General features: G+C 34.9%; 1 protein-coding gene across 1 annotated transcript in view; it reads right to left on the minus strand.

Annotated features, from left to right (window-relative positions):
- Positions 1–12,303, minus strand: part of EYS (eyes shut homolog) — a 1,789,541-nt gene that overhangs the window by 633,746 nt on the left and 1,143,492 nt on the right. Inside the window, 1 exon segment of the mRNA XM_062187220.1 lies at positions 1,209–1,327. Within this exon segment, the coding sequence (XP_062043204.1) occupies positions 1,209–1,327 (119 nt within the window).

Genomic DNA, 12,303 nt, shown 5'->3' on the forward strand with positions numbered 1-12,303 from the left:
TCACTGTTCTTATAACAACAGGGATGGGTGATATTTTTATTTTCTGAAGTGTTTCTTAGATTATCTGATATACACAATTCTCCCTTCTGAAGGAAATAAATTTGATTATATTCATATATGTAAAGTTTTCATAGCATTCTATACATTTTTCCCATCAAAAGATTCTCATATCCATATACAGTCACAAACAGCATGACATTTCAGTGAATGATAGACCTCATAAATTATAGTAGTTATATTGTCTAGTGGCATTATAACTGTCTCAGATTGTATACTACACTCTATGATATTCAAAAAACAACAAAACCACATAACAATGCATTTCTCAGATCATTATCCAGAAATTATGTGACACATGACAATAACTGCTTGGGTATTTTATCAATGTCTCCTCTGGTGTAATATAAATTCTTTAAGGAAGGCTTCTGGGTAACTATTTGTCCACCTTGGATCATAATACGTGATAGGGTTTTAATATTTCCTCATTTTTTATGCTATTCTGTAATTAAAAAAACAAAACAAAAAAAAAAAACCTCATCCGGACAGTCTCATTCCTTGTGTGAACCTTTTCTTGAGCATCACAAAATTCTAAAATGTATCTTTTATAAATCACCAGGGTACAGGTAATATTTTAACTACCTAATAGCAATGCATTAATGCCATCTCAAATGTGGTATCATTCTAGTCCACTCTATTTCCCAACCACAGTTGGAGATCTCTGTAGCCAGAAGCAGATTTCCTAGAAAAAAAAAATAGATCAATCCCCAATAATGGAGATTAAAACACAAGGAGAATTGTTTGACAGTGATATTTTGTAGAAAAAAATCAATGTTGTCACTCTAAACAATGCATCATGTGCATGGTCCTTAGTGTACATATTTTTAAAACTAGTTCTGATAGATGATATTTTCAGATCATGATGAACTAATTATGTTAGTTGAGCTGATGTGTGTTACACAGCACAAATCAGATACCAATTATAAATAAATGGTTTATCTTAGTTGGAATATACAGCTTAAAATTGCATAGCTTATAACAGAGTAAAGTAGAGAATATGAAGAAAATAGAAAGAAAATATGTGAGAATATGAAGAAAAATAAAATCAAGGAATTATCGTTTATAATGATTAGATTATTTTACTTTGAAACGACACCTTTTCATGTGGTTATTTGAATGAATGATTTGAAAATTCATTAGTGATATTTTACCTGCAATTGTCAATGTGATATTTTTCCACTGCCTTGGATGGCACAAAAGATCTCAAGTTATTGAATTCTATAACTTCTATGCAGCCAGTGAAATTCTCCACTGAGACTGGTCCAGAAATCTGTGTGTGAGAGAAACAGAGAAAATTCATGATTTTCTTCAATGTGTTTTTCTTGCTGCAAATTGGTAAGAATGTACAAATGGATACTGTATTGGGACTGATTTGGTTTATTAAGTATATTAGTTATATAATAATCCAACCATTTCATAATCATCAACCAAAATTAGTAACTATATCTTCATTATTGTGAATAATGTTGCAATGAATATGGGAAATAAGGAACCACATATATCTTTATAATGGAGTGTTATTTGCCACAGTATGAATGAAGAATATCATTCTAAGTGAAATAATTCAGATACAGAAAGAAAAATATTGCATGACCTCATTTATAAGTAGAATCTATAACAAGTAAAAATACAAAGATAGAGAATAACACTACAGTTACCAGGGGTAGGCATGGGTTAGGAAGGAAATGTGTAGTCATTGGTCAAAGGAAGCAATGTCGAAGATATGTGGATGACCAAGTCTAGAGATGTAGTGTACCACATAATGACTATATTGACAATATTGTGTCAAGACTTTTGCTAAATGACTGGGTTTTACCTGCTATTGATATGCAAATTAATGGGTAACTATGTGATAAAGGATCATTATACCAACCAATTATGGTATATAAGTACCACATAACATAAGGACCTATGACTTAATAGATACAAGACTTTTTTTTTTTTTAAAGTAGTGGGTGATTGTAGTTGGTGCTGTGGGACAATTGTTAAACCATAGTTTATAAAGTTGGCATCCTATAACTAAGTGCCAGTTCAAGTCCTCACTGCTCTGTTTCCAAAACAATTTCTTGCTGATGAACCTAGGAACAAATAAGTGATGGCCCAAGTTATTGGGTCCCAGCCTCCCATGTGGGATATGTGGAAGGAGTTTCTGGCTTTTGGCTTTGACCTGGTCCAACCCCGGCTGCCTTAGCCATTTGAGGAGTGAATCAGTGCACGAACATCTCTCACTTTTCCTTGGTTTCTCTCTTTCGTCTTTCAAATAAATAGATAAACCATTTTTAAAAATTAATAGGGCCGGTGCCGTGACTCAATGGGCTAGTCCTCTGCCTGCGGCGCCAGCATCCAGGTTCTAGTCCCAGTTGGGGGGCTGGATTCTGTCCCAGTTGCCCCTCTTCCAGGCCAGCTCTCTGCTATGGCCCGGGAAGGCAGTTGAGGATGGCCCAGGTCCTTGGGCCCTGCACCCCCATGGGAGACCAGGAGGAAGCACCTGGCTCATGGCTTCGGATCAGCACAGCGCGCCAGCCGTAGTGGCCACTTCGGGGGTAAACCAATGGAAAAAGGAAGCCCTTTCTCTCTGTCTCTCTCCCTTTCTAACTCTGCCTTTCAAAAAAATAAAAAAAAAATTAATAGGAAAGAATACCAGCTTATCAGCCAAAAGATACTAGGGATATGTTCATATTGATGTTGTATAGGTTATAGTTTCATTAATATCTGATAAAGAAATTGTTTTAATAATTATGAATTCTCAGTAAAAATAGGAGAAAATTCATATACTTATTCTTCCCATCAAAGTGCTACATTTTTCATCTTTTGCCTCCATTCCTTGCACTTTTTAATTTCAGACATTAGTTGTCTGTTCCATTTGCAGTTATAAAAATATCAAGAACTGCACTTTTTGCGTCAAAGGAAACAGAGTAAGCTAAAATATTTTGACCTCCTGCAGATCTGAAATATTACATGTGCCTTTTCTGTTCAGTTGTGTAGCCTACTCACCTTAAGAATAAGTTGGGGACAAATGATATCAGAAAGTTTGCCAACGGGCAAGAATGAAAAGAAACAATAAGGACATCGAAAAGCACTCATTTTGGTGAACACAAATAATCTTGTAAGGATAAACAGACATGGCTTTTTCATTCTATTCACTGTGAACATACAATAAAAATACCAGGGGCTGGCATCATGGTGCACCTGGTTAAGCTGACACCTGTGATGTCAAAATCCCATGTGAGTGCTGCGTAAAGTCCCAGCTGCTCCACTTTCAATATAGTTCTCTGTTTATGTGCCTGGGAAAGCAAAGGAAGATGGCTCAAGTACTTGGATTCCTACATATGTGGGAGACTGGAATGGATTTCCTCTCTCCTGGCTTCATCCTGGAATAGCCCTGGCCAAAAGCCCTGGCAATTGTGGTAATTTAGGGAGTGAAGTAGCAGATGGAAGATTTCTTCCCCGGTCTTTCCCTTTCAAATAAATAAGTAAATAAATCTTTAAAAATATAGCAGTAATGTCTGGTAATTATTCAAATTTTGTAAAAAAGAGAAGTAAACTAAAAGAAGTACAGTCTAGGATTAAATAGTTAGAAATGGTCACTTATTTAAAGTTCTATTCTATGCTATGCTTTCAATATACTGAAAAGTCTCAAGGTAAGATGCATCAAATTATGACGACAACCCTAATCTTATATATATTGAAAACTAAATGACCTAGTTGACTTTTAAAAAAAAGATTTATTTATTTTATTTGAAAGTCAGTCTTGAGAGAGAGAAAGAGAGAAAGAGAAAGAAAGAGAGTCTTTCATCTTCTGGTTTGTTTTACTCCCCAAATGGCTGCAATGGCCAGGGCTAGGACAGGCTGAAGCCAGTAGCCAGAAGTTGTAATCGGGTCTCGCACTTGGGTGCAGGGACCCAAGTACTTGGGCCATCTTCTGCTGCTTTCCCAGGCACATCACTAGGGAGCTGGATTGGAAATATTGGAAATGGAGCAGCCAGGACCCGAACTGGCACCAATTTGGAATGCTGGCAGCATCACAGGCTGCGGCTTAACCTGCCACTCCACAGCACACTGACTTTTGAATTTAAAAACACTCTAATACATTCTGAATACTTCTTTTCTTGTTGAGTGTAATATTGCAAATAAATAATTATACCAGTTATAGAATAAAACCTTTCCATTGTTCAGAAATGTTAGGAAAAATACATTTATTTCTTCTTTCTACTTATAATCTTAGTTTTTCTTTTCTTCCTGATACAAGCTCAAATGTATTTTCAACCCTTCTCTACTAGTAATACTCTGTCAAATGTCAAAATGACTGAAGTACACAATAAAACAATATTTCATCCAGTAAGTTTACAAGGAAGTCAAGTTGATTTCAAGGAAAACAGAAACATTTGGCTCTCATATGTTACAGATGGGAAAGTATTGATTTGTAATTGTTAGCTTAAAGTTTTTATGGGCTTCATTAATCTTTTTGAATTTCAAATTTAATTTTAATTTTTACCACAGTTACACATAAATCTAGATTTTAGATGATAAAGTTTACAGCTACCTCCCCCAAAACAGCACAAATGAATGGCACAGTTTACTGTTAAAACTTTGAAAATAAACTGGTTTTTGAAAAATGCTTTTGATTGTAATTACTGTGAAAGTTGAAACTTCATTTTAACCCAGTTCAACAATGACATAAAATATGTGCATATTTAAGTAGACAGTTTTGTCTATTCATTAAAATCCTTATAATTCAAGAGAAAGAAGAAAGTCATGATATTTTAAATAAATGCAAAGCCATCAGAAAACTATGGAAAATGCTCTAAAAAGTGATTCTATGAGTACTTGAGATAGTTTTCTGAATTCTATGATTCAATTTCTTTCAGATTGTATGGATTAAAAAATAAATGATTTATTCACCTCAGTCTTTGAAAAAGGGCAAGAAAAATTTCCATAGTTATTAGCGTTTATATTTGAATGAACTAAAAATTCTTTCATTCCTTATGTTTTAATAGACTGGCAGCTCTTCAGTTCTCACACCTATCAGCTTCTGGTGGTCTTGCTCAGGATAGATTGATTACTCTCCAAATGAATCCTCATGAAGTTTATTTTACTTTGAAAAATATAAGGAACACGTGGACCCAAATGAACTGATCCAGACTATTAAACTCAAAGCACGTGATTTTGAGATAATTTCTAGTGCTGGGAAACTTTTCTTTGAATTTATTCAGTTTATAGCAATAGAGTTTTCAGATTTTTAGGCCAGAGATCCTAAAAATAGAAGGGAAGTAAAACATGTAATGGCCAGGGCTGGGCCAGGCTGAAGCCAGGAGCCAGGAGCTTCATTTGGGTCTCCCATGTGGGTGTCAGAGGCCCAAGTCCTTGGATCATCTTCTGCTGCTTCTCACAGGCCATGAGCAGGGGGCTGGATTGGAAATGGAGCTTCTAGGATGTGAACTAGCATCCACATGAAATGCTTGCATCGCAGGTGGTGTCTTTTATCAGCTGCACCACAACGCTGGTCCTCTTAATTTTGATTTTACTAGTTGATTTTTGTGAATTCATTTTATATTTGACTCTTTTATAGCTTCATTTTTATCCTTTCTAAATTCATTTATTCAGTCCTTTGTAGATTTAAAATGGCAGTTTTTATGTCATTGTATGTAATCACATAATGACCATTATTTCTTGACCTATTACTCTGATTTACCTTTATCATAATTATGGGCCATAGGTTCCTATTTCTTTCTATGTCTAATAATATTTATTGGATATTAGATATTGTATTATTACTTTATTGTGTGGTTTTCTCAGATTTCTTTTCCATACTTTGATTTTTTTTCTGGTAGTTGGGATGAATTTCAAAATGCCTCATGAAGCCATTTGAATCTTTCTACTATGTTGTCATATTTTCAATAAACTGGAATAATATCCAGAAAGAGAGATAGAGTAGTACCTGTTACACAGTAATGAATAGAAAAACCAAATGCTTCTCTTTTTAATACAAAATTCTACTGGCTTATAACAGAGTATAAACCATTCTCAGTACTATCAGTACTAACTGCTACTACCTGTGATTCTCTGATCAAAAATACTCACTTTTATCAACTTATTCTGGTATTAGCACTCATTTCCAAGTAATGTTTGCATGCTTTAATATACTGAGAATTTAATTTCACACATTTTTCTATTGGCTTAATCTATGCTTCAATCACCCCCAATTTCTACCAGAAGTGTAAATCATTCTTCAATGATTCAAATACTATGAGTATTTATTAACTTTAATTGTTCACAATCTCTCCACTATAATATTCAACTATTTTTTGCTCTCTTAGTATGAATCCACTCTTCTCTGAATGCTGTATACCTCTCAAATTTAGTTTACTTCTTTATTGGCATATTCATCTGTAGCGTGATCAAATTCCATCAGTACCAGCTTTAAACTAACTGAAGCAACTGAAAACACATAGAGCAATATAAGGCTGAGGTAATTCTGTCCTATAATTGATAGCGGCCAAAAGATTGAAAAGCGCATGAATGATATCGTGCTGAAGAAATTAATGACTCTGATGAATTACATGTGGGGCATAAAGAGTAAGGAGGGAAATAAAGAAGTAGAAAATTCAATGCTATGAATATTTATTAAGTGTTCATTAAGTATTTATTCGTTTCTCATAAATCATTCCAAGGCTGGGGAACTTGGAATATAATATGTTAATAAAAAGAGAAGTTTTGGGGAAGTAAAGATTTGGAACTCATACAGGTAAATTTAGATGTTAACATGTAGTGCTTCAGATATCTGTAATACAGGCTAAGAAGGAATTAGATGGTAATGTCAACTCCTGTATATTAATCTAAAAATATCCTGAATGTGGAAATTTAGCAACCTAATGACAAAAACATGTATTGAAAAATAGGAATATTTTAGTCTGTAAAATTTGGTGGTACCATAGTTTTATTTAATATACTCACTAAATTGTGTTACCCTTTTGATATTTATGGAGTTCATGTAGACATAATCCATAGTTAGAAGTAAGATATCAAGTTGGGTAAGTCTGTTTCCCCAAATGTGAATAAAATTCGTACATTGCTTCAACAAATTCATATTAATTACAGTTGTGTAGTGAGTACAAAGTAAGCATATATGGCAATAAAAACCTCGTTGATGAAGTAGTGTAGAGCATGAGATTTTTTTTTTTTTTTTTGACAGGCAGAGTTAGACAGTGAGAGAGAGAAAGACAGAGAGAAAGGACTTTCTTCCGTTGGTTCACCCCCAAAAGGGCCGCCAAGGCTGGCGCGCTGCACGGATCCGAAGCCAGGAGTCAGGTGCTTCCTCCTGATCTCCCATGTGGGTGCAGGGCCCAAGCACTTGGGCCATCCTCCACTGCCTTTCCGGGCCACAGCAGAGAGCTGGACTGGAAGAGCAGCAACTGGGACAGAATCCGGCGCCCCAACTGGGACAGAATCCGGGGTGCCGGCGCCACAGGTGGAGGATAAATCAAGTGAGCTGAGCATGAGATTTAATACACATTTTTTTCTCCAAGATGTCTGTTCAAACAATCTACTTTAAAAAATTGGCTAGCTCAGATGGTTCACTTTTTAAATTAAAACAAAATCTCTATATAGCATCTGTGTGGCTATGTGTTTTTGCAGTACAATGTTAAGTAGAAAACCATATAGAGTTAAGGGAAAAAAAGGAATAAATTTGCTGTTTCTGGTGACAGAGTAATATGTTGGGGATGAAACATCTTATGAAAACTACTAGATAGTGTAGAATTTAGATAAAACTCTACTTAGTCTGTATAGAATTATCCAGAAAATAAGAGTTTAGAGGCTGACATCTCAGAGAAAGCGGAAACACAAAGTGTTAATTTGATATTTTCTCATTTGGTAGTTTGAATTTTCAAATGGAAGATGAGATTTGGAAAAGCTGAGCAGGGAATTTTATAAGTCTTCTGGGGATAAGGGCAAATCATGGAATTTTATGAGCAAATAATGATTCTCCCTGGGAAACGGGAAGGAGAAAATTAGAGGACTGAATCTTTGAGGTTATGTTTCTAAATTTTGAAGTCTCCAAGGTTTCAGAGTTGCTTAGAATTTACCCCATGGGCATTTAAATTAGTGGTGTGGTTGGTTACTGTAGAAACTGGGAAGGAATTGTACAATGCAACCAGACAAGCATGAGCATAAATTCACCTGTTTTTGTTTTTGTTTTTTTTTGCCAGTTTATTCTTCCCTTCAGCAAAACAAGAGTTGCTCTTTTCCACATTATACTTCTGTATATTTATGAAGTTTAATGAAATGTTTTGGTTCATAGAATACTGGGTAATGATTAAGTCTGGGAAATTAGCATATTCCTCACCTTAACTTTTATCATTTCTTTATGGTAAGTACATTCAAATTCCTTTCTTATATTTCGAGGCATACAGTACATTATTGTTAAGTGTATTCATCCTATTGTACCACAAAATACCAGACCTTATTCCTCAAATAAGTATAACAGTGTTCTCTGCCCAGCTCTCATTTCCACTACTCTTCCCAATGTCTGTTGACCACTTTGCTACTTTCAACTTCTATTAGACCAGAATTTTTAGGTTCTATGTATGTGAGATCATGTATTGTTTGTCCTTCCATGTCTGATTTATTTAGCCCAATATTCTCCAGGCCCATCTATGTTTTTGAAAAACAACAAAATTTCACACTTTTTTATGGCTTAGTAGTATTGTACTGTGTATATATACCATATTCTCTTTATCCATTTGTCCATCCATAAACATATAGATTGATTCAATATCTGACTAATGTAAATCCAACAATAAATGTGGCGATGCAGATGCTTCTTTGATATGCTGATTTCAATTCCTTTTTATAATGTACCCATCATGGGAATTATTGAATTTTCTGGTAGTTCTTTTAAAAACCTTTTCTCAGAAGTCTCTATTGTGTTTTCCAAATAGATATACTAATTTACATTGCTTCCAACGGTATATGAGAGTTCCCCTTTCTCAATATCCTTGCTAACATTTGTTGTATATTTTGTCCTTTGTTAAATATTTTATTAAAATACTGTATACATATCAAGAAATGCACATAGTGTATAGAGGAATGAGCTTTTTGATTCTCTGAATACACTCATGCCCAGTACCCAAATTAAGAACAAAATATTACTGTTGCCCCAAGGGTCCTCATTATTCCACTCTCTCAATTATACTAGCATGGGGAAAAGAATAAATTGTCACTTACATGGTAAGATTCAGAGAAGCAATATTTATAACTAAATATAAAGTTACATGATATACAATCAATTTTTATACTGTTTCTATATATTAATTTAAGCAAATAAGAGAAAATGTGGTATTTGCATTTCTGGACCTAGCTTCTCAGCATAATAAATTTCAGATGTGTTCATTTTATTGCAAATGTCAGGATTTGAATTTTTTATATCTGAATATTATTTCATTTTGCATGTGTGTGTGTGTGTGTAGAATATATACAGATATGAGGCCGGCGCTGTGGCATAGTGGGTAAAGCCATTGTGCCAGCACCCCATATGGGCTCAGGCTCAAGTCCTGGTGCTCCACTTCCCATCCAGCTCTCTGCCATGGCCTGGGAAAGCAGTAGAAGATAGCCCAAGTGCTTGATCCCCTGCACCTGCGTGAGAGACCTGGAAGACACTCCTGACTCCTGGCTTCGTATCAGCACAGCTCCTGCCATTGTGGCCAATTGGGGAATGAACCAGCAGATGGAAGACCCCTCTCTCTCTCTTTCTCTCTCTTTCTCTCTCTCTCTCTTTCTCTTTCTCTCTCTCTGCCTCTCCTTCTCTCTCTGTATAACTGACTTTCAAATAAATAATTAAATCTTTTTAAAAATTATATATACATACATATATTCTTTATCCAATCATCCATTAATAAACATCTGAGTTGATTCCGTATCTTAGCTATTCTGAATTGAGCTGCTATAAACATGAGAGTTTAGGCACTCTTTGAAATGATTTTATTTACTTTGGATATATTGCCAGGAGTGGGATAATTAGTCAGATGGCAGATATATTTTTAGTTTTCTGAGGAATATCTAAACTGTTTTCCACAAAGATTGTGTCAATTTCATTACTACCAATAGATTATGAGTGTCCTTTTTCTCCATAACCTCACTAGTATTTGTCATTTTTTGATTTTTGTATAATAACCTTTCTGACTGGAGTGAGGTGATATCTCATTGTGGTTTTTATTTGCATTTTTCTCATGGCAGGTGATCCTGTGCATTTTGTCATGTGTCTGTTGGCCATTTGTACTTTACATTTGAAAAATACCTGATCATGTTCCCTTCTCATATTTGAACTAGATTGCTTGTTTTTTTCTTGTTTCTTAAACTCTTCATATATTCTGGATATTAACCCTATATTGTATACATAGTTTGCATATATTTCCTCCATTTCTGTTGGTTGCTTGTTTACATTTTTAATTGTTTCCTTGCTGTACAGAAGGTTTTTAGCTTGATGTAGTTTCTCATTTGTCTATTTATTTCCTGTACTTCTGGGGTCTTACCCAAGACGTCCTAGCCTGGGCTAATGTCTTGCAGTGTTTCCCCAATGTTTTCTTCTACTTCTAATAGTTTGATGGTGTCAAGTCTTCAGCTTAGATATTTGACACATTGTGAGTTGATTTTTGAATAGATAGGGCTCTTGCTTCATACTTTCACATGTAGAAGTCCAATTTTCCCAACATTGTTTAAGAAACTGTACTTTCTCCTGGGGATGACATTCGCTATTTGTCAAAGATTAGTTGGCTGTACATGTATGGATTAGTTTCTGGGGTTCCTATTCTGTTCCACTGTCCCACCGTCAGCTTCCCATGCTGGTCTCTGAGGTGATAAGGACTGTGAAATCCTCCTTCAGTGAAAGTTGCCATTCGCAGGCACTAGGGCAACTTCTCCCTATCTTTTCTTGGCAGGATGGCATTTCCTGGCCTGGAACTGATTGAGCAGATGCATAGTGGCTGGTGGCAACTGGAGGTATTAAGTCTGTCCTCTCTCCTCACTGCCCCATGGAGTTTTTTTATTCTGCTTATTCTATCAGTCCCCTGGGGACATGGTCCTTTCTTGGTTTTTCTGATATTCTTCTGTGGTTGAGGTCAGTGAGGCTTCTAACTATTCAGTCATCTTGGATTACTGGTTTTTTTTGTTCTTTTGGTAATAGGTATTCCAACTGCAATGAGGCATTATCTCATTATAGTTTCATTTACATTTTGTTGATTGAGAAATTTTTCATGTATCAATTAGGAATTTGTATGTCATATCTTGAGAGTTTTAGTCCACTAGTTTTTTTTTTTTTAATTATCTTGAGTTGTTTGAGTCAGTTATAAATTCTGGATATTAACCCCTTGTGAGATTTATGATTTGCAAATATTTTCTCCAATTATGCACATTGTCTCTTCACTCTGTAGGTCATATATTTTGCTGTGCAGAAGCTTTTAGCTTTCTATAACGCCACTTGTCTATTTTTGCTTTTGTTGCCCATGCTCTGGGGGTTTATCAAAAAATCATTGTCTTTACAGATGATTTGAAGTCCTTACTGCATATTTTCTTGTAGTATTTCAGTTTTAGCTAATACATTTAGGTTTTTGGCCTATTTTGAGTTGATATTTGGAACTGAGGGGGCTAAGGTATTGGTTCATTATTTTAAAAGTGGATATATACCATTCCCAACACCAATTATTAATGAGATTGTAATTTTCCCATTGTGTGTTCTTGGCTCTTTGTCAAATATCAGTTGGCTGTAAATACGTAGGGTGACTTCTGGGCTTTGTATTTTGTTCTTATTTTCCATGTATTTTATGCTAATATCATGCCATTTCAGTTAACATAGCTTTGTAGTATATTTTGAAGTTCTATTATATGAATGACTCTTGCTTTGCTCTTTCTGCTCAAGATGACTTTGGTTAGTTGAAGTCTTTTGTAGTTTTGTTTCAATGTTTTATTTTACATTTTATATACATTACATTTCTTCTGTTTCCCTGAAGACTGTCATTGGTATTTGGATGAGGATTGTATTGAATCTGTAGATCTATTTGGGTAATACATTTTGATCATATTGATTCTTCCAACTCATGTACATGTGAAGTCTTTCCATTTGCTTGTATACGTTTTGATTGATTTCATCATTTCAAAAATTTCACTGAAGAGATCTTTCTTTTCCTTGATTAGATTTATTCCTAGCTATATTATGGTTTTTGCAAGCTATTTTATTTCTTTATTCATTTATAT

This window comes from Lepus europaeus, chromosome 3, assembly GCF_033115175.1.
Source record: "Lepus europaeus isolate LE1 chromosome 3, mLepTim1.pri, whole genome shotgun sequence".
NCBI lineage: Eukaryota > Metazoa > Chordata > Mammalia > Lagomorpha > Leporidae > Lepus > Lepus europaeus.